General features: G+C 37.1%; 1 protein-coding gene across 50 annotated transcripts in view; it reads left to right on the top strand.

Moving 5' to 3' along the window:
• The window catches only part of SYTL2 (synaptotagmin like 2), a 161,766-nt gene that overhangs the window by 133,118 nt on the left and 4,938 nt on the right, over positions 1–23,710 (top strand). For 18 of the 50 annotated variants that reach the window (XM_077964140.1, XM_077964125.1, XM_077964123.1 and 15 more), the window contains 9 exons: positions 1,316–1,417; positions 3,421–3,474; positions 4,732–4,779; positions 7,769–7,863; positions 11,023–11,142; positions 12,992–13,161; positions 15,170–15,272; positions 17,642–17,812; positions 22,353–22,431. In XM_077964140.1, the coding sequence (XP_077820266.1) occupies positions 1,316–1,417; positions 3,421–3,474; positions 4,732–4,779; positions 7,769–7,863; positions 11,023–11,142; positions 12,992–13,161; positions 15,170–15,272; positions 17,642–17,812; positions 22,353–22,431 (942 nt within the window). The remainder of the gene's footprint in view (positions 1–1,315; positions 1,418–3,420; positions 3,475–4,731; positions 4,780–7,768; positions 7,864–11,022; positions 11,143–12,991; positions 13,162–15,169; positions 15,273–17,641; positions 17,813–22,352; positions 22,432–23,710) is intronic. The other 32 variants (XM_077964145.1, XM_077964152.1, XM_028833885.2 and 29 more) reach the window with 6 other exon arrangements.

The following is a 23,710-nucleotide window of genomic DNA, read 5'->3' as shown; positions in this document are numbered from 1 at the left end:
CTGTAGTCCCAGCTACTTGGGAGGCTGAGGCGGGAGAATAGCATGAACCCAGGAGGCGGAGCTTGCAGTGAGCCAAGATCACACCACTGCACTCTAGCCTGGACTACAGAGTGAGACTTCATCTCAAAAAAGAAAAAAAAAAAAAATTACCTAAACAGAGTCCAGAGAAGACATTTTAGAATTACAAGCCAATTAAGAAGTATAAAATGATATAGTCATGATTTTAATTTAGGTTTATATACTCTAACCCAAGTTACTATTTTAAAGCAAACTGCAGTAGGGGTGGGGTGAAAAATGAAGAGAAACCTACTATAAGGGTACTGTAATTTTGGGGAGCCAGCTAACACCTTTGACTTGTGACTGAGCTCTTAACTAAGCCATACCTCAATATGCTCCTTTGGGAAAAATTAAAGGTTCAGTAGTCAAATACTTTTGGAAATGCTGGGCCATTATGCACAGAGAAGGTCTGCAGTAAGGAACATTTCAAATTTGAACAGAGAACATCCAAATCTAATTAGTCTTAGAATCCATTTGCCATGGAATGTACCAGGCAGAACTGGAATGTATTTCAGGAAATTATTGTCTAGAGAAGTGGTTCTTAAATTGATGGATTCCTTTATCGAATCACTCATTGATTCAGCAAATATTTTGAAGTGTTTATTTCCAGCCACTGTTCTAGGCACTGAGAATACAACAGTAATAAATGTCAGTACTTAGGCTTATTCATGATGGAGCCATTCCTTTTATAAAATAATGGCATTAGTAAATGATAGAGGCCTCCCTCCCGTGTTATTTCCTAACATTTCATTGGAAATTATACTAGATCATGAAACCCAGAAAGTCTACAACCTTCGATCTGGAGAATATCTGGAGAATATGTGTACCCAATTATACACAGATGTTAAACATCTGAATCCTGCCTTCTACGGTTTTGAATTAATTTTATTAATGCTCCTAGAAGTATTTCATGGTTGTCTTCAAAAGCTAGAATGTTAAATGGGAAGAGTCAATGTCTGGCATAGGACAAATCATATGTCTAAAATAAGAGTAAACAACTGAGAGATCACATTTCTATTAATGTGGTAATCTTGTTTCTATATGGTTTACATTTGCAAATATTTCTTGACCAGTAAATTATTTTTAAGAGCATATTAATAGTGGAGAAATTTTATTTTCTTCTGTGAAATAAGTGCCTCTTAAAGTAGAGAAACTGATAGCATAATGTCTCTTTTCAACCTACCATTTCTATGTCCATATGTTAGAGGGTTGTTTTTTTTGATATTGTGCAGTGTTCATCGATTTTGTTTTATAACAGGTTCAAAAGAAGAACCCAGTCCTGTTTTGAAAACTTTGGAAAGGAGTGCCGCTAGGAAAATGCCTTCCAAAAGTCTAGAAGACATTTCATCAGATTCATCAAGTGAGAATAAAGTTCGCCTCACTGTTCATGCCCCATCTAAGCTTAAAAATGCCTGTGCTCTCCTGTAGCCTCACTGCATGCTGTTGTGCACTGCAACCCCTAATGGAGGCCATTAACAGATGAAAATAACCTTTCCAAAGTGCGCTGAAGAGGCTCAACCTAAAGTGGCTGGAACTTTGCTTATAAAATAATATATTACATTTGGTTACTAAAACACTAGGTTTCCTTTAATTGAAGAATCCCAGTTTAAGTGTTTCTCAAGTACGCTGAGTTTGAAAGGACTGTGGTAGCTAGTAGGATTAGTGAAAATAGTCATAACTAACATTTATTGAATATAATTTGCCAAAATGTACCTAATAATTTTACATGTATTATCTCATTCAACCAGCACAAGCAACCCTATGAGAGGTGAATGATTGTTATCCAAATTTAAAGATGAGGAAAATGAAGCTCAGAAATGTGAAATGACCTGTTTAGTATTACACAGAAGATCAGGGACTCAAAATTAACAGGCTATTATCAAGAACATTTATGAAGGGACCACGTTATATATGACGGAGTTGGATGTCCATTGAATTTTGCATGATACGGAGTTGAATTAGTCCCTGGCTTCAAGGACTTTCCTTTCTCTTTTATCCCTTCTATTCTGTTCACATTTCTTTTAGATACTGGAACTATAAGCCCAAAACTACTTAACGTGGAAGACTTTAGGTACACTATTCCCCACTGGCAGCTGCTTTAATGGTGAAGGATTTCTTGTGTACTAACAGAAAGCATAATATATCAAGAGAGTTGTGTGCTGGACAAATGGACTAAAACCATGACTTCTTGGGGTTTTGTTCTTGCTATTTTCAAGCTAAAATCCACCTCTAGGATTTCAGATGGTCATAAGAAAAATTATCAAGTGAAAAGGTAACCACTGCCAAACTCATATGATTGATAATTGGCCATTGTTATGTTTAGAATATTTTTTGTGCATTTGTAATTAAGAATAAAAAGTCAGAATTTAAGAAGGAAAAAAAGAAAAAAAGCCACTCCACCAAACATTTCCTAAAATTCACAGATTCCCAGGGATTTGAAGACTATTCCCAATTTGGAATGTAGTCCTAACTATCCCAAGGATCTTGGAATCTGAGGGTTAGAAGGGATCTTAAAAATCACCCATTTTAACCTCCCCCCCAGTGCAGGAATTCCCTCTAAAGCCGCCTCAACAGGCGGCCAACCCCCGTATCCGCCTGAATGCTTCCAGAGAAGGCGAGTCGAATCCTTTGTTGGACAGCCGTGATTGTTCTTCCTTATGTTGGTGATGGGCCCTGAGAAAAAGAAAAAAACAAAACAAAACTCAGAACAATTGTCCAATTTAGCAAACCTCTTGCCTGTGAAACATGGGGCTATTTCCATGGTGCAGCTTTAAAGTACTCAGGAATGTATAGGGTTAAAAAAAAAATCACCATCAGCTGACGGGTATTCCTGCACGCTTCCTTCCAAATACCGATACCCACTCTCACACTAGCCTGCCAAGATTCCACTTAGCAGCTGGTCCCCAGTTACATCTCTTCAGTTGACTTCCCAGGCAAACCTCCCAGAGGCATACGCGAATGATGATGCACACACACAAATATTTGTTAATGACCATGGGTTTGGGAAGGTGTTAGTCATGGCTAGCATCATACCCTTTACAGAAGAATAGAGAGGCTGTTGCAGCCCCGTGCTTTCTCCTGCTGCTGGCCGATTGCTTGCTCTGAACTAACCCTCTAACCCTTGGGAGTCTGTGTGCAGCAGTGATGTGAGCTGCATCCGGGCTGAAATGGGAGCTCCCGCTATGGCACTGGCTCAAGTAGCTAATCTAAAGAGAAAGTATTTTGGGGAAGACATCTTGGTTGCACCCCTCATTGCATCTTGACTAATTGCTTCCAACTCCGGGGGCTTCCAGGGACAATCTCATTGTTCTTTTCTCTCCAAGGGTCAGCCATATTAACCATTTGTTAATTTCTTCTGAACAGATCAAGCAAAAGTAGATAATCAGCCAGAAGAATTAGTGCGTAGTGCTGAAGATGGTAAATATCTTTATGTATTTGCATGTCTGTCTGTGTATTAACTTCTGGGGTGCTTTGGGCAGTCTCTGGGACACAGCTGTTGGGTAAATAGAAGAACGTCATTTGCTACTATGTGGTGAATAGTACCTAAGTTACTATAAAACAGTTCTCATTTGGTACATTTAATATAGTTTGTATTCTTAAGGCTTCTGCTGCTGATACTGTCATGAGGATCTCATCAGAGACCCTTGTGAAGCAAGGATTTCTATAAATAGAAAATTGTATTTCTTTGGATATGAGCTGATTTTTGCTACTCTGACTTGCAGAACTCGTTGTAAAGGCAGGAATAGTGGAGTGAATTCCTGGGTTAAGTTATTCTTCTGTTTGATTCTCAAGTCCCAGCATTTAGATCTCTCTGGGCACAACTGGTAAAATCTTAAGTTCAAAGGAAAGAGTCCCAGAACAAGGGTGGGAAATCTTGCCTCTGCTTATATAAATAACTAAATATAGACAGAGGGTGAAGTTGATTCTGAATATAATGGAGCCAGAAGATCTTGAAACTTGTCAATAGATCAGGTATTACTTGGCTTTGTTATAAGATGAATAGTATAATGGTGCCTTGGTTGAGGGAGAGACAGAAATGAGTCTGATTTTTATAGTGAAGAATTTATGCAAATGTATAATTTGTATTTGCATGCTGGATTTTGTTTGTTTGTTGTTAAATTGCCCTCACTATAATCATAAAAATGTGTACTCACTGAACTTTCCCATATAAATGCAGCAACAGAGCTCCTTAAAGGTCATTCTTTACTTTTATGTAATAGTTTTATCTTTCTCTTTTTATATTTACAACCACCTCACTGAAGTTGATGGGGCAGGATTTTTATCTTCATTTTGCTGATAAGAAAAACTCAGAGAAATTAAGTGACTTTTCTAAGATCCTATAGCTAGTCAGTCATTGGGAGGGCAGGAAATAGAATCTCAGCTTCATTACTCCTAGTTCAGTGCTCCTTCCCATTTTCCATGCTGTGGTCTAGTGAATTACAGGAAGGATGCTCCATATCTCCTGTGTTGGATCCCAGATTTTTAGTTGAACAGGAGACCTTAAAGAGGCTAATGAAGAAGAGTCACACTGAGGAATGAATGAAATCAAGATGAAAACCTGTCAGATGTATTCTGCTGTCTCAGTTGTGAAACTGACATTTGAGCTTTACTTTCATGTCTCTCTAATCTTTCTGTTAAAATGGTATTTATTCTCAATGTTGCCCTCCTGAGTAGATGAGAAAGCAGATCAGGAGCCAGATACAAATGAGTGCATACCAAGAAGTGAGTAGCAGGATCTTTCTCACAAATGACTAAACATTCCACTTTACATAGTATTAAATATAGTGAAATAACTAACCCCATTAATAACACAGCATTTATTATTGGCACTAAACTCCTGCAGCTTACAAAACTATTTCATTATGATAAGGGTTTTATTAAAAACATTTTACTATTGTCTGTGTGGAAAGAATGATTTGTGGTTCCACTGAGGGAGAGTTGTATATAAATATATATGCATATATGTTATTGCTGATATTATATATTGTGCTTTTGTCAGTCTCTATGCTGTTTGAATCTCTGCTTAAAAGCAAGTTGGCACCTTCTGATTTCATTTGGTTTTTATGTTGCAGTATGATTTTGAGTGTTGGATCTCTTGTGGCCTCTATACAAAACTGTAGATGGAAGTAATTTATAACTTATTTGGACCTATGAAAGGAAGTTAGAGTATGTGCTTCTCTCCATATCCATAAAAGCCAATCTTATTATGCCCAGGGTTTAAACTCTGAGGTGCAAAATTGACTTGAATGGTAAATGTTCTAAGTATAAACCAAGTGAACGCATGAATCTAAGAAGTAAATGTATATCTGTGGTGACTAATGCCTGTCTACTAATTAATGTCTACCATCAAGCAAATATAATGTTTGCTTGCTCTTTTATGTTCAATCTTAAGATTACTCTACTTAGCTGTGACTACTATCTTAAGGACAAATACATTTAAAAAGTGCTCACACGGCCTAGTAAAGCATGCAGCAGTGTGTGTGTGTGTGCGCGTGTGTGTGTGTGTGTGTGTGTGTGTATGACTTGTTAGCTTCTCGGTTTCACTCTGTTTCATAAACCCTAGGCACTGGGGGTATGAAGATAATGATACACATGTCTACCTTCAGGCCACAATATTTTAAATAATAATTTCCCAACAGTCTTTGGATATGCTAATAGGGCTTAATGAGGAAAGCAGCTAAATGGAGGAGCCATTAGATAGAAAACCAATGTGCTGATGGCTAAAAGTCAGTGACATGTAGTGGGAAACCTGAAACTTTGCTCATGAGGTCCTCCTGCCAGCAGTGAAGGTGCTGAGCTTTGGCACATGACTTGACAAATTCTTAAGAACTGCCTAGGAAAGAAGACAGTCCAGGCTTCATCTCTTGTGAGTATGTGCTCTCTGTCTGACTGCTGCAGAGGAAACAAGCCTTCTGCCCTTAAGGGGTGTTAGGTAAAGGGGCTTTTCCAGTTACTTTTGAACTAGGACATACTTAAGTCTGAGCATCTTATTTTATCTTGCTATGTTTTGTTCAAAATTTAATCTGAGGAGTAAAAGCAAAACATACATAGACATATATGCCTAAATATCTGTATCTTTATGCATGATCTCCTAATTGGCTTAGTTTATTGGTCAAGGCAAATAGACTAATCCTGTGCTGAATTCTGGGTAAATTAATTTGTCCCTTTTTAGTGATATTTTCCAAAATGACTGTTAGTGCCTTTTCACTGGTAAAGAGTATATTCTTACCACAAAAATCAAATACATGATCCAAACACAAATGCCAAAAGCCCATGAATCTAAAATTGATTACATTTGAGTAGTGGATATAATTGAATTTGACCTTCATAGCATCATCCAGCAATATACTTTGAAAATAGTAGGGTGCAATGTTATAACAAAACATGTTTTGCATTCTCATTGGACCATATTGTGGGACCTAATCTTACACTGCTACCAGTATAACTCTCCCTAATACACACACACTATTGTTTAATGGGAAGTGATTAAAGTAGGTGTCATTTTAGTGAGACACCATAAATACATTTTGATGTGCATTGATCTATGGGAGCCTAAGGATAGGTGAAAATTGTTATGTGAGCAAGGATATCTTTAGTATGTGTAGCTAAATTTTCAGTTTTTCCTTCATTAGATTTCTTTAAAGATGAATTTAACTGATGTTTAAGGATGAATTTGAGTCTTTTGTGTTATGTATAGAAATATAATTTGATTTTTATCTATTTTCTTAATATCTCTTTTAATGATGAAGTCAATGTATTTGTTTCATTCAAAATATAATTGAAGATTCTTTATCATATGATATTTATTTGATTAGAAAATACTTATATAGAGCTTACTCTGTGGTAGGCACTAACTGCCTTGGAAAATATTAACTTAATCATTATAAGAACTATGATTCATCATAAGAAAAGCTTAGATGTTGTGATTCTTAGACAAAGAAGAAAATAGTTTTCTAACTAGGTATATGCAAATCAGGATTGTAATTTATCCTCTTCTTGTACCTTCTACACATATACTTTCTATATCAGAAAGAAGACATATGCTACATTTTCTTATTAAATTCTTAGAGTACCCTAACTTTAACCATTCTAACCTGGCCTTGGGATATTGAAAATTCTGAACCAACGAGGTATCTAAATAAGTTATATTTTCAAAAAATAATGTTTATTTTATAATTCTGAGTGAAAAACACTATCAGAAAAGTAATCCTCATGCTCACTAAACACACCTACTCTAAGACACTCAACAACCAGAACACTTTTATTATTGAGTTGTGTACAAAAATCTTGATTGAAGATGTCCAGATGAAATAGTTTTTCAGCCTGCAGTGTGTTAGTAATATCTCTCAAGGAGATGAACCAATCAAATACAGACCTTGTGGTCTGAAGCTCTGATGTGAAAAAATAAGTTAAACCAATTCACACTGACAGTATATTTTAATTCAAGTTCAGCTCCAGTTCAATAAAAACTAGTGTTTTTAAAATTAACTTTGTTTTGTATTTGGTTCAACTCCTTGCTAGTTTTCTCTATGTATAATTTATAAAAATTGCATGTTGCTTATCTCATGCTGTGCATGCGAACTACTGTGCCTTTAACTTTTTTACAAAAACATGTTTGTTCATAGCTTAAATGAAAGTATGTTTTCAATTAATGTGTAATGTTTTTTGACAATTGTAAGAATAATTTTGAAATGGAAATGCTGCTGTTTAGTTTCCACAGTGCCTACACCACCTGATAATCCATTTTCTCACCCTGACAAACTCAAAAGGATGAGCAAGTCTGTTCCAGCATTTCTCCAAGATGAGGCAAGTTTGTCTTTTGTACCGTCAGAAAAATGGAGACAGAGGGTTGGAATTGCTATGCCAACGTTGATGTGTTTGTATTCCACTGTGGCAGAGACCAAAGAGGTCAGAAGGACTGACCCTTGCCTTTCAAGTCAATAGAAGTAGGGTTGTTGATCCTGGAACAGGGAAAGGCGCATCTCATTTGACTCAAACAGTAACTCCTTTTGGTTAGTGAAGTCAAATTGCATAGATTTGGGAATGTGATTTTGTTTCAAAGCAAGTACAAAATAAGAAATCCAGGAAGGTATATGAACTGATTATCCCTCTGTAGTTTGGAGTAGACTTGATTTGTGAAAACTTAATTTAGGCAGTATGACTGGCTTGAAAGTGTTTGTTAATAAAGTAACAATGACACAGCAAGCTTTAAGGAGTATTTATTGGGTGCCAGGCACTTTACATGTATCATTTAATCCTTCAACAACCCTAAGAGGTAGGCACCATCATTATCCCCACACATTACAGGTGAGGAAACTGAGACTAAGGGAGATTAACCTCACTCAGCTAGAAGGGGGTTCAACCAGGCCTGGAGCACAGATCCAACTTGCGTGCTGTTAACGACTATACTGTATACTATATGGTCTTAAGAAAGCGCATGACTATAATTTACTATTCATTGAGTACCTAGTATGTGCCAGGTACCTATTCATCTAACTCTTACTAACTATATGTGGTAAGGACTATTTTCTTCATTTTACAAATGAAGAAAGAGCCCCAGAGAGGTTAAACAACTTTCCCCAAATCCAATTGCTACTGAAGAGTAGATCTAGGACTTTAACTCAGGTCCTTTGACTTAATTAAGATTCCATGTTCTTGCAGTCAGGTAGTTAGGAGCCTGAGCTTTGGAGCCAGATATCCCCAGTCCTAGTTATGATACTAATTTTCTGTGTGATCATGGACACATTCAGTACCTTCCCTGAGTCTGGTTTTCTTGTACCTACCACATGAGGTTGTGGGGTATCAGTAGGATAATGCAGGGAAAACACATAGCACAGTGCCTGGCATATAACGAGTACCTGGCAAATGTTAGCTGCTACTGTTCGTAGTTTTGGTCTGATTTCTAACGGTGAAATAAAAGGCTTCCTTATCAAGTATTCTCTTAGTAGATGGAATGTTGAGGAAAGCTCTGGGCAACACATAAATTATATTCTGTCACTGGCCTGGGCATCCTTTTGTCCATTCTTGGGCCTTTGATGAACTGTATCTGCCAATATTCAGCTCTTGCCTGTGGTTAAGAGCACACGTTACAGTTTCCTTTGGAAAGAATCACTCATTCTTTGAAAGTAATTCATTAGCTAGAAGCCAGCAGTAGGCATGCCGTGCAGTTCAACCATATAATAATATGAGGCCGGGCATGGTGGCTCATGCCTGTAATCCTGGCACTTTGGGAGACTGAGACGGGCAGATCACTTGAGGCCCAGGAGTTTGAGACCAGCCTGGCCAACATAGCAAAACCCTGTCTATGCTAAAAATACAAAATATTAGCTGAGTGTCACAGCTCATGTCTATAATCCCAGCTACTCAAGAGAGTAAGGCAGGGGAATTGCTTGAACCCGGGGGGCAGAGGTTGTAGTGAGCCGAGATCGTGCCACTGCACTCCAGCCTAGGTGATAGAGTGAGACTCTAGTTAAAAAAAAAAAAGAGTGTGTGTGTGTATGTGTGTGTGTATGTGTGTGTATGAGGCAAATTATATAAGTTCCTGGTTAATTTTTGTTCTTCCTTCAATTTTAACCTGTTGTCTCATAGCTCCACACAGAAGAGAGTTCAAATCATTTAGGTTTGTGTATCAGAGATGCCAGAATTAAGCTGTGTCATTTTACATGGGGTATGAGTTGAATTGGGTATTAAGGAAAGTGGAAATGCAATCAGGCCTTGCTCATCTGTTCCCTTTGAGACTTATCATCAGTCACATTTTTTGAGTGCCAGTTACGTGTAAAACACCATTCCAGATCAACAAGGCAGAGTCCTGTTCTTCCAATAATTCACTAATGATCTGATATACTAGGTAGAATGTGGTAGGCGCTAAAATAGAGGGAAATGACTCTCAGCATGTGGGGAGAGAGTGTGACAACAGAGACATTTAAAAGATATGAATTGTTTTAATCCTTGAGAAAGGATTCTTATCCATGTAAAGCATTAATTTTGGTGTTCTTTAACTCCTTTATTAATCTGCATTAGAATTGGCATCCATTATATTGATGCATAATTGCATGGTCCTGGAATATGCTGGCATGAACTAACCACTCCGTAAAGGTGTCCCTTAACCCCTGGTGCCACTGAACTGTTCCATAAGCTCTCTAACCCTAAAAGGAGCTCACTCTGAATCGTAAATTTTTAAAGCTACTATTTAATAAACTTTAGATTCAAATATAACAAAATTTGTTACTGTAACTTTTCTTTCTTTTCCCAGGTAAATACTTCCTGGGACATATTTAAAATAAGTACCTGTATCTTCCTTTTTTTAAATGTGTTAAAATCTAATGTGGGTAGAATGTATAATTTAATATACTTCCCTCTAGCAACAAAAAGATAAGCACAATAACACATAGGAATATGTAATGGGAAGTTTAAAAATTTTAAAAATTAAAAAATATATATATGGCCTTGAGTTGAAACAGATCAGACTAGCATTTCTTTTTTCCTAGTTTAATAGTGTCTCAAGTAAAAGATTTGATTTTTAGAGAAGTTACGGGCTATGCTAATAACAAGAGGAATTAAATATGATGTTTTGTTTTTAACAGTAAATCTTTTTATTATCTGGGTAAAGTTAATTTCTCATATATACCAATAGAGTTCCCCAGGCAAATAAATATATAATATTAAAAGAGTGGCAAGAAAGCGCGCAATAGTGCTGTCTTCTGTAGCACTTTGGGAGAGACTACTTTGTAGGTGAAAAAAATCACTTTGTTGTTTTGGTAGCTAAGCACTGCCTTCCTCCTTAGGTGAGGTCAGGCAGACCACCCACTCCATCCTGAATCCCATACCCTGGCAATTAGCACTAGCATCCTTTGACCTTGCAGAAATGTCAGTGGGATACCAAAATATCATCTTTGCCTAAACAGAGATTCTGATCTTGACTCATTCTGAATTTAAATATTGTGCATATTATATGCTGTTTTGTAGAGTGATGACAGAGAAACAGATACAGCATCAGAAAGCAGTTACCAGCTCAGCAGACACAAGAAGAGCCCGAGCTCTTTAACCAATCTTAGCAGCTCCTCTGGCATGACGTCCTTGTCTTCTGTATGTAAACAAAGGCTCCATGTTAATATCTCTCCGCATCTCTGAACTTTGCTCTGACATGCTCATGCTCATTGTAAAACAGCCTCCTCCTGTATTTCTCAGGGCACAAGCAGTTTCTCTAATCCATACTTAGCTTCTGGCTAGCTACATCTATTTTTTTTTTTTTAGACTAAAGTGGTTCATATTCATCATAAATAAATGTTTGGGGGTTTTTTTTTGTTGTTGATATAAGTACTTCACAAATAAACTTAAATTGCCAAGAAGATGAACCACTAAATTTTTCTGTGCAACACATGGGGTAACTATGGTAAAACCTGCTTGTATCAGATATGCTTCATAGAATTGTACCTCTCTTTTAGTAATCCTGATGAATCAATATGCCAGTTGACATGAAAGAATATGAGAGGTAATTCTTTGCCTTTTAGAAGGCATCTGAGCAGCATTTTAAAAGGAAAGATCCTTAAGTGTAGTTACTCAGATTTGATTTAAGGGAATCTAATTTGACTTTACATAGAACTTCTTGCATAAGGTGAAGTTGTGTGTGCATGTAGTATGTATGTAAAAATATATGTAAATATATCCACATACACTTATCTGAGTATCAGATATGTATACACATACATATATTTTACCAAGTATGCTAAACAAATGATAAAGTTGTGCTTAAATTCTTGCTAGCCTTGTGTTACTGAAACCTTTTTTAAAAACCTATTTAAATTGAGTTTCTGCTGATAAAAATCGAACATCTGCCTTTGGGAAGGTTTTAAACTCCCTTCATCAATCATCCATTTTCTACCCTTTCTGACCTCTAAAAGCGCATGGCTCAGTAAGCATTTTCCTAGATTCAGTGGATGGTTAACATGGTAAAATTCCTTGTTAGTGCCTTGGAAATTTGATACAGCAGTGTGTCACTGTGATTAGAGTGTCTGGGTTTTCTCACATCTTCTTTCTTTCGGATTTTAAATATTAAGCATGCCTGAAAATGGATGCCTTTGAATGCCACCTAGCATAAAATCACCCTGCTTTGAAATGAGCCAGCATCTAAATAACATTGCATTTCACTTTTCATCTATGTCTTACGGGGAAAATTTTTTAAAAACATTAGTCGGCTGGGCGCTGTGGCTCACGCCTGTAATTCCAACACTTTGGGAGGCCAAGGTGGGCAGATTACTTGAGCTCAGGAGTTCGAGACCAGCCTGGCTAACCTGGTGAAACCCCATCTCTACTAAAAATATATAAAATTTAGTAATACCTTTCAAAAAGGTCATTTTGAAGGATACCTTTTTTTTTTTTTTTTACAACTGCCCTCATAAATTTACAACCTAAAATTGATTTATTCAGTCATCTAGAAAATTGGAGATATGGCTGAGCGCAGTGGCTCACGTCTGTAATCCCAGCACTTTGGGAGGCCGAGGCGGGCGAATTACCTGAGGTCAGGAGTTTGAGACCAGCCTGGCCAACATGGTGAAACCCTGTCTCTACTAAAAAAAAATACAAAAATTAGCCGGGCATGGTGGCACACGCCTGTAATCCCAGCTGCTTGGGAGGCTGAGTCAGGAGAATCCCCTGAACCTGGGAGGCAGAGGTTGCAGTGAGCCGAGATGAAGCCACTGCACTCCAGCCAGGGCAACAGAGCAAGACTCTATCTCAAAAACAAAATGAAACAAAAAACTCTAGTCATGTATATCATGTCAGGTTGTCTTTATAGATATGTCTTTATGCTATATTTAATTAACTGCTTTTATAAGCAAGCTAAAGAAATAATGCCAGTAAGGATTATATCCATGATCCTTGTGCTAGGTTTAAGAACAAGACAGAGACAAACACTATGCATTTCTGATGCTTTCAGGTGAGTGGCAGTGTGATGAGTGTTTATAGTGGAGACTTTGGAAATCTGGAAGTTAAAGGAAATATTCAGTTTGCAATTGAATATGTGGAGTCACTGAAGGAGTTGCATGTTTTTGTGGCCCAGTGTAAGGACTTAGCAGCAGTGGATGTAAAAAAACAGCGTTCAGACCCGTAAGTACATTTTAGAGTCACCTACCTTCTCTTAGTTCTCAAACTGTCAATCTTTATAGGAATTGGAAGGAAATAATCAAAGAGGAGGGAGGGTATGTGTTAAAAGGAATGTTTGAAAAGTTGGCGGAAAATGCTGTTTTATTGTATAAAACATATGTCAAGCATTAAATTATAAAAATCACAGAGAAGCACAAAATGTTTCAACTTGGAAAGGACCTTTGGGGTCATCTTGTTCAGTTCCTTCATTTTACAGATAAGAACGCAAGCACCAGAGAAGACAAGTAACCCATATATGTGAATTCAGATAGAAGCAAAATGAGGAATGAGGACCTGAACCTGTCTCTTTCTGTCACACTCTCAAACGTTTTACAAAATTAGGGACACATGGGACACACTTCATAATGCTCAGTGGTATAAAAATAGTTAAGACCCTAGAATGAGAGAATTTTCATATTTAAATTATATCTTACAGAACTTTAGGGGAAATTGCTAAAATTATTTTTTTAAATCACAGGTTTGATTGCACTTCAGTTTTTTTTTTTTGCAAACGCTGAATGGTATTCCCCACTTATCCCTGTGCAGAAGTCTGATTCTGGCCGGGCGCGGTGGCTCAAGCCTGTAATCCCAGCACTTTGGGAGGCCGAGATGGGCGGATCACGAGGTCAGGAGATCGAGACCATCCTGGCTAACACGGTGAAACCCCGTCTCTACTAAAAAATACAAAAAATAGCCGGGCGAGGTGGCAGCGCCTGTAGTCCCAGCTACTCGGGAGGCTGAGGCCGGAGAATGGCGTGAACCCGGGAGGCGGAGCTTGCAGTGAGCTGAGATTCGGCCACTGCACTCCAGCCTGGACCACAGAGCAAGACTCCATCTCAAAAAAAAAAAAAAAAAAAAAAAAAAAAGAAGTTGCCTCAAGACCCCACCAAGGTGGTGTTAAAGAAGGCCAAATAGGGGACAAGATTTTTATCCATGCTGACCAGTAATGAGGTTCTGATTCTTACTTTGCTGAGACAAGCCCAATTCTTTTTTCTTATTCTTATTATAATAATAACTAAGCTCAACATCCTTTATTTTTTTAATATTGAAGATAACTTGACTAGGTATTGACCAGTAATGAAGTCTGATTCTTACTTTGCTGAGACAAGCCCAATTCTTTTTTCTTATTCTTATTATAATAATAACTAAGCTCAACATCCTTTATTTTTTTAATATTGAAGATAACTTGACTAGGTATTTACTAAGATGAATGTATTTCAAAGACAGTAACAAAAACTTAAAAATACAGCACCAAAGTGTTTTCTCAGAGGGAACCAAACTAACAGATTTAAACTCTATGTTGGAAGTGTGTTTTCCTCTTTTTTTTTTTTTTGAGACGGAGTTTCACTCTTGGTGCCCAGCCTGGCACGATCTCAGCTCACCACAACCTTCGCCTCCCAGGTTCAAGCGATTCTCCTGCCTCAGCCTCCTGAGTACCTGGGACTACAGGCATGCGCCACCACACCCACCTAATTTTGTAGCTGCGTGTGTGTGTGTGTGTGTGTGTGTGTGTGGTGTTGTTTTTTGTTTTTTGATTTTTTTTTGAGACCAGCGTGGCTCATGGGGTTTCTCCATGTTGGTCAGGCTGGTCTTGAACTCCCGACCTCAGGTGATCCACTCACCTCAGCCTCCCAAAGTGCTGGGATTACAGGTGTGAGCCACTGTGCCCGGCCTAGAAGTGTGTTTTCTGCTCCTTTCCACCCCTGCATATTAGTTAAGGCCAAAGGAAAAAAGGAATTCTGGAAATGTCCATTAAAAATCTTCGGAACAATATTAAATGATCAATTCCATTAAAACCCTTTACACATTTAAGTATAAAGGTATTGGTGGGAAAATTTGTTATTCATTGCTTTTCTTAGTGTCATGAAATAATTATTTCTGTGGTCAGTTTTCAATGTATTTAAAAAACTAGACGTGGAAACATCACTTTTATTTTCTCTGACTTTCTTGTCTGTTCAATTCTCCTTTTTAGATATGTAAAGGCCTATTTGTTACCAGACAAAGGCAAAATGGGCAAGAAGAAAACACTCGTAGTGAAGAAAACCTTGAATCCTGTGTATAACGAAATACTGCGGGTATCTATGAACTCTCTCAATAGGAAAATCCCAGATGGTGACCTATTTACCATATCTTCTTGGGTAGTAGCTCTACAGGATAAAGTCAGTCACCAAGAGAGGAGAAGGAAAGGAATACAAATGTTCTGAGACTGTTTTGTTTGAGACAAAACACCATGAATGTTGTATACATTATTTCATTCACTGCCCACACATACACTGGCCGGCTGGTATTGGTGTCTGCATCTCACAGATGAGGCAAATGAAACTTGGAGAAATGAAGTAACTTATTTAAAATCACACAGCTTGGCTGGGCATGTTGGTTCATGCCTGTAATCCCAGCAACTTTGGGGTCAGGTCAGGAGTTCAAGATCAGTCTGACCAAAATGGTGAAACCCTGTCTCTACTGAAAATACAAAAATGAGCCGGCATGGTGGCAGGCACCTATAATCCCAGCTACTCGGGAAGCTGAGGTAGAATGGCTTGAACCGGGGAGGCGGAGGTTGCAGTGAGCTGAGATCATGCCACTGCACTCCAGCATGGGTGACTAGAGTGAAAACTAGAGTGAAACTCTGTCTCAAAAAAAGCAAAACAACAAAACAACAAAAAAAAAAACACCACAGCTGATAAAGTTGAGCATTGCAACCAGAGTGATCTTCTAAAAGCACAATTCTGATTATGCAATTTTTCTGCTTTCTATAACCCTTAGGGTCAAAGCAATCTTTCTTAACATGCACACCAGTCTGTTCACAACCTGAACTCCAGCCTCAACTTTCCTCTCTCATAGTCTTTGTTCCAGTCACCCTGAATTCTTTTCTATTATTTTAAGGAAGTACATTTTCTCACAATTCTGTGAATTTCTGTTCTTTCAGGCTGGAATATTCTTCCACACATTATTTCCCTAACTACCTCCTCCACTGTCTTAAATACCTCTTTATGAGGAGCTATACTTAACCCCTAAGTTCTCCTGCTGTCTGCTGCCCCGATAATCTTGCTTTATAGCAGGATATGTTAACAGCAGTTTAACTAGTGGTTTAATTGTCTTCCTTGCCACTAAATTGTAAGTTCCATGAGGGTAGGGACCAACTCAGTGTTTTTTTGTAAACTGTGTGTCTTTGGGCACCTCGGATCTGCCAAGTGGGGATAATGCTAGTTTTCAGATTTGCAAAAGGAAGATAATAATAGTACTTACCTACCTACCTTAGCAGTTGAGAACAGTAAATTAGTTAATTTGTGTGAAAGATCAGCACACATTAAGCATTTAATAAATCTTGATCCTTAATCTGGGATAGGTATTCAAAAAATGTTTACTGGAAAGATAAATGGACAGATGAATAGAAAGTATACTTGGCTCATATTCTTTTTCTCCCCCAAAACTACATCATGCTGCCTTAGTCATGACTAACAGATCATTTAAAGCTAAAAATAGGTGTTATTCATTCCCTCTTTCTGAAAACTCTGTCCAAGTATTTGATCATCCTCTGGAAAAATAAGCAGTTAAATCAACACTCAGTCATCCATGGTCTGAATTAACCACCTGTGGAATTTTTGTAGCAAGTTTTTAATTACAGTTTGACTATGATATACCCTAGTACCCTAGCTATTTCTGGGTCAACTACCTCAACCCTATACTCAGGAAAAGCCAGATAATTTAAATGTTAAGCTCAGAGAAAGACAGACCTGCTACAACCACAATGGACATTCAAGTAGTACATCATGAAGCCAAATGGAAATTATTTTTAGATTAGAAGTACTATTGTCCTTTCCATGATTATATATAATTAAAGATTGACTACATTTGAGATGAAAAACTGTTAGGATGCCAGATCTTTTCTACTTGGCCATATGAAGCCGGAAAAGACAAGTTTGTTTATTTTTTTTTAAATACTTTGTCTGTGTGGGACGTTGATAGTGGGGGAGGTGTGTGTATGTGGCGGCATACATGGCATACTGTTCTCAGTTTTGCTGTAAACCAAAAACTGCTCTAAAAAGACTATTTAAAAAAATACCTTGTTCTTCAGTAGGAAACAGAGAATTGTGTTAAACTTGATTTGTGTTTTAGACTGAATTTTGTATTACATCTAGTCTAAAAATATTCAGCAAAAATTGAAAAATTGGCTTTTATTGTTAGAGAACTATTACCAACTATGATATTTGAGTCTTGGCTTGCTTTTTGAGAGTGGGGAAGCAAATCAGCTTTTATGAAAGATGGATTTTTACCTCTTTGAAACAAGACACTTAGAATAAGATGACTTTGCAATATTTTTGGGACTTGAAACCTAACAGATAAGAAAATTTGATACATACAGATGAATTTTCTCCATCTGTATGTCATAACCTTGGCATCAAGTAATGTTATTCATCATTTAATTTTCTTCTTTGAACTTCAGTATAAAATTGAAAAACAAATCTTAAAGACACAGAAGCTGAACCTGTCCGTTTGGCATCGGGATACATTTAAGCGCAATAGTTTCCTAGGGGAGGTGGAACTTGATTTGGAAACATGGGACTGGGATAACAAACAGAATAAACAATTGAGATGGTACCCTCTGAAGCGGAAGGTGAGTCTGGAGTTTTTTGTTTGTTTATTTGGTTGGTTGATGTGGGGCCTGGTGTATAGGAAAAAGCTTAACTGCATTTAATTCAGAGCACAGATCTGTAGTTTGGGATAATTTTAAACTAGAGAAAAAAAAAGAAAGGTAAAAAGGTTATTGGGAGAATGTTTAAATCATTTAACACAAATGTTTCAGAGACTACAGGAAGGTCTTTTAAATAATTCAATCCTTTGAAATTTGATACTGACTTTTAGCCTAATATCTGGCTGAATTTTGATAAATGTTCCATGTGTCACTTGAAACCAAAGTGTATTCGATGGTTAAAGGATGTAATGTTCTATATCAATTAAGTCAAAACTGGTTCCTGAAATCTTTTATATCCTCATGGATTTTATGTCTGTGTGTACTGTGAATTACTCGTAGAGTTACAATTGTGGATTTATCTTTTTCTCCTTTTAGATTTATTGTTTTTAATTCACTGTATTTGAGATTGTCTTATTATATATACATACAACTAGAATTGTTATATTTTATTGATAAATGAACCATTTTATCATCTTGAAATTCCCTTTTTATCTCTAGTAATACTTATTGCCTTAAAATCTAATTTGCCTATATTTGTATAGTTCTATTAGCTTCCTTTTGATGAGAAGTTTGTTTCTGTCTTTTGATTTTCAGCCTTTTAAAATTCTTGTAGTACAGATATATTTTTATAAGCAATAGTTTTTATGTTTTTCCAGTCTTAAAATATTTGTCTCTTAATTGGATTATCCAGTCCATTTGCACTTAATGTGATTATTGACATATTTGGGTCCAAACCTAGTATCTTACTGTTTTTCCTATTTTCTTATTTTCATAATTGCCTCCTTTGGGATTATTATTCCATTCTTTTCTCTGTCTTAATATGTCAGTTATAGTTTATTTTCATTTTTCTTTATTAGTTCCTATAGAGATTACAATATGCACCCTTGAATTAAAACTGTAATATAAATGAGAACTTTTGCCACTTTCAGAACAATGAAAGGAACCAAGAACATTTTAACTCCATTTACCCATTCTCCCATCCTTTGTGCTATTTTTGGTCATGTTTTAATTGTATATATTTTTAAGTCCCATAAGACATTACTATTATTGTTTTATACAGTCTATTAATTTAGATTTGACCACATATTTGGCTTTCCGTTGCTCTTTCTCCTTTCCTGGATTTCTCCGTGGAGTTGTTTCTTCTCTTCAAGACTCTCCTTTAGTTTTACTGTTAGTGAGTATCTCCTGGCAACAGATTCTTTCAGATTTTCTTGGTATCATAACATCTTTTTCAATCTTTGAGGGATATTTTTGCTCTGTTGCTAGGTTGACAATTATTTCTTTCCGTGTTTTGAAGATGTCACTTCATAGTATTTGGTCATTTCTGTTGTGAAGTCAGCTATTAGTCTTATTTTTGCTCCTTTGAAGGTTATGTGTTCTTTTCCAGATTTTAGGATACTTTTCTTTGTCTTTGATTTTTAGCAGTTGTACTATAATGAGCCTAGGTGTAGTTTAATTTATCCTGAGGTTTGGGGTTCACTGAGCTGCTTGAATCTATCTATGTTTTGGTATCTTTCATCACTTTGAAAATTTACCAGCAATTATTTCTTCAAATATTACTATTGCCCCACTATTTTTTCCTCTCCTTCTGGAAACTCCAATTACAAGTATATTATACCTTTTTATTCTGTCCAATATGTCTCTTATGCTGTATATTCTTTTTTTCTTATATTTCAGTCCATTTTTTGATAACCTGTCTTACAATTCAACAATTTTATCTGCTGTCTATTCTGTTGTTAAAACCATCTACGATTTCAGCCAATCTATAATATAAAACTTATATTTTCAAAAGTATATTTTCTTTTAACTCTGTTTTGATTCCGTTTCTCTCCTAAAATTCTCTATCTTAACGTTGTCTTTATAAATATAGCATGCAAAGTTATTTAATGTATGTACTTGAAAATTTCAATATCTTAAAAATTTGTGAGTTCTGCTTATCTGTTTTTTAAAATCTTAGTTTGGACGCTTAGTTCTTTGTCTTGATATGCCTGTTCATTTTTTAATCATATGTGGGGTGTTGCATATGAGAACGTTCTAGGAGTAATTTGGGAAGATTTACTTTTGCTTCTGACAAAGCAGGCATAGACCACCTTCATTTAATCTGGGAATGAACTGACTTTGAAGCACAAGCCCAGTTTTCAAGTGATCTGGTCTAGTTTTTGTTTGCTCATATTCCTAGGTTAAGGCCCTTCAGAGGTTACAACTGAAAGCCATGGGAAGTAGTTCTCAAAATCAGCATGCATCTGATTCACTTGAAGGACTTATTAAATTACAGATTCTGGGGCTGGATGTGGTGGCTCTCACCTGTAATCCCAGCACTTTGTGAGTTTGAGGTGTGGATTGCTTGAGTCCAGGAGTTGGATGGAGACCAGCCTGGGCAACATGGCAAAACCCTGCCTTTGCAAAGAAATTAACTGGGATTGGTGTTATGCACCTGTAGTCCCAGCTACTCAAGAGGCTGAAATGGGAGGATCACTTGAACCCGGGAGGTGGTGGTTGCAGTGAACTGAGATCACACCATTGCACTCTAGCCTGGGCAACAGAGCAAGACCCTGTCTCAAAAAAAAACAAAAAACAAAAAACAAAAAAAACCACCCACCTGATTCTGAGCCCTATTCCCAAGATTTATGGGCCCAGGAATATACATTTTTTAACAGGTTCCCCATCAATGCTGCTGGCCTAGAAACCATACTTTGAAAACCACTGGTTTAGAGTGCTTTTCCAATGCCATTCCTTCTTGGCAGGCCATGGACTCCAAGTTTTGTCTCTCCGGCCTCATGAAACTGCTAAAAGTCCTGCTCACCTTTTCAGTCTCTTTCTGTTAGGCTTTTTATGTGCTCAGTTTGGCACTACTTAAATGCCTCAAAGTGAAAAGCCTAGAAGAATGTCACACTCTAAGATCTTGTTCATTTGAGTCCCGTCTGTATTAATACTTATTTAGCACTTTCAATTTGATATTTAAAATCCCGCCTTTTAAATTGTTCTTAGTTTAGGGGTTGATGTGATCCAAGCTAGTCCATCATAGTAGGAAGTGATAAATATAAATAACTAATACAAACCATTACTTATTGTCTACACAACAGTGGAACTGTTTTAGTTCCACTAAAGAAATGATTCTCAAATGTTATATCAAAATCACATGAAGCACTTATTTCTAGCCCTACCCAAGACCTGAACTCCTCAGAAGATACCAAAATCATATCATTTTTAACTGGCTACCATTATGTTTCTGATACATACCCATGTTTTGAAAATAAAGCTCTAAAGAGCCCGAATTTGAAAGTAAAACTATCTTTCTTACAGGTTTAGCATCCCTAATCCAAAAATTTCAAATCCATAATGCTCCAAAATCTGAAACTTTTTGGGTGCCGATATGATGCCACAAGTGGAAAATTCCACACCTGACCTCATGTGATAGGTTGCATAAAGTTATTAAAAATATTATATAAAATTACCTTCAAGCTATGTGTGGGAGATGTATATGAAACATAAATGAATTTTGTGTTTAGACTTGGGTCCCATCCCTAAGATATCTCATTATGTATATGCAAATATTACAGAATTCAAAAACAAATCCGAAATCTGAAACATTTTTGGTCCCAAGCATTTCAGATAGGGAATACTCAAGGTGTACTTGAAAATAACAGATAGAAATTTTAAAAATTATTGTTCACTTTGGGAGGCCGAGACAGGCGGATCACGAGGTCAGGAGATCGAGACCATCCTGGCTAACACGATGAAACCCCGTCTCTACTAAAAAATACAAAAAAACTAGCCAGGCGAGGTGGCAGGCACCTGTAGTCCCAGCTACTCGGGAGGCTGAGGCAGGAGAATGGTGTAAACCCGGGAGGCGGAGCTTGCAGTGAGCTGAGATCCGGCCACTGCACTCCAGCCTGGGCGACAGAGCGAGACTCCGTCTCAAAAAAAAAAAAAAAAAAAAAAAAAAAAATTCTTGTTCAGTCTTTGTTATACTTACAGACTTCTTTGCATTTGGCCTAAAATAATCAGATTAGTGCAGCTTTGAAAATGTAAGATATAGCCTTTTCCCCCTTACTTTCACACACTGTCTCATACTCCTTCAAATAAAGGGAATACAAATAAATTGTCATATATGCTGGCTGAATAGCTAACAAAATATTTGTGTTTTGATTAAGATTAAAGCATTCTAAGAAACCTCTCCCATCTCCAAGAAAGCCATTCTGGTTTCTTCACCATCTTTGAGACTAAAGGCCTTGAAATATTTTCTGGGTATCCTGCAAGATTTTTCAAGATATACAGCCTAGCTTTCCCAGGTATTAAGGCAACAGTCTAGTTCTGATGCAGAGATAAAGTTTAATCCAGAGCACTCATGAGTGACACATGGTCCCAGAAATGGGACAGATATGGTTCTCTAATAGGACCTGTACCAACAAACAGAATGAAAAGTCTGTCTCACACCTGCTGACATTTCTTCACTTTTCAGACAGCACCAGTTGCCCTTGAAGCAGAAAACAGAGGTGAAATGAAACTAGCTCTCCAGTATGTCCCAGAGCCAGTCCCTGGTATGTAATGATTTTCTATTCAGATTTATTTCCTTTCCTTATCGTTCTCTTCTCCCAGTATTTATTATGCATTTTCAAAGGTGAGGCCCTAAACAAACTTATCAAGTTAGTAACGTATAGACCAAATGAGTCTATTCACAGTTGTAAATAAGAAAGTTCTTTTTTTGTTATTGTGACAAAAACCATAAAATCTACCATCTTCACCATTTTTAAGTGTACAACTCAGTAGTTCTAAGTATATTCACACTGTTGGGAAACAGATCTCCAGAACCTTTTCATCTTGCAAATCTGAAACTCTGTATCTGTTAACCAACAATTTCCTTTTCCCCTACTGCCAGCTTTGGTAATCATCATTCTACTTTCTGTTTCTATGAGAAAATTCTCATTTTTTTTTTTTTTAGTTTAGTTTATAGTCCTTAGGTTTCACCTCACTCTCCAAAAAGTTTGTATCTGCACAATGTGAATGACCTGTATTCAGAATTTGTGTATTCCTGTGTTCAGAATTTGGACCTATTGATAGTGCTATAAGAATAAAACTTGAGTGTTCTTTTTCACAGGTGGGAATTAGGAGGACTCCAGAGAACTTAAAGCTCATTGGCCTTCCACTCTCAGGGTCTCATTAAGAGATAAAGCTTTTCCCTCAAGATTATCAGTTGCCTCCTTGTCAGGTCTTCAGCCCAGTTAAGGAGCAAGAGACTAGCAGGAAATGAATGCCAGCCAGCTCCTTGATCCATTTCCCAAGGGAGTTCCCCAAGTTAGTCTCTTTAAGAATCTGTATGAACATTATGGCTGAAATCAGAGGTTGTAAACTCAAATGCTTTCAGTAACCAGGCAGTGAAGCTAGTGAGATGGAAGAAATAATTGATGGTGAGGATAGTAACTGAACTAAAGAAAAGCATTCTAATGTCGTTTGTACCGCCCACACAAAAAGAAATAATTAGAGGGCAAGCAAAGCATATTTTCAGGCCAGATTGCTGTCAGACTACCACCTTGTAACTTCTGGATTTTCCTAAAAGGTAGATTATTTTGCATATAATTTGTATTCTATCATTTAAAGTCAACATTCATAGAAACCCCATTTTCCTTTTACCTTCTATCACTTGGTAGTAGAGGGCAGGGGTATTGTGTGTTGTGATGTGTGCCACCATGTCTGAATTTTTGCCCATGTAGTTTTTCTTCCTTGAAATGGCTTCCTCTTCTCCTCAACCTACCAAAATCTTAGACGAAGCCCCATCTCCTCCATAAAGCTTTTCCTAACTATATTAGATCTCACTGATCG

This window comes from Macaca mulatta, chromosome 14 (genome assembly GCF_049350105.2).
Source record: "Macaca mulatta isolate MMU2019108-1 chromosome 14, T2T-MMU8v2.0, whole genome shotgun sequence".
NCBI lineage: Eukaryota > Metazoa > Chordata > Mammalia > Primates > Cercopithecidae > Macaca > Macaca mulatta.
Note: the sequence above shows the minus strand (reverse complement) of the source record. Positions and strands in the feature narration are given on the sequence as shown.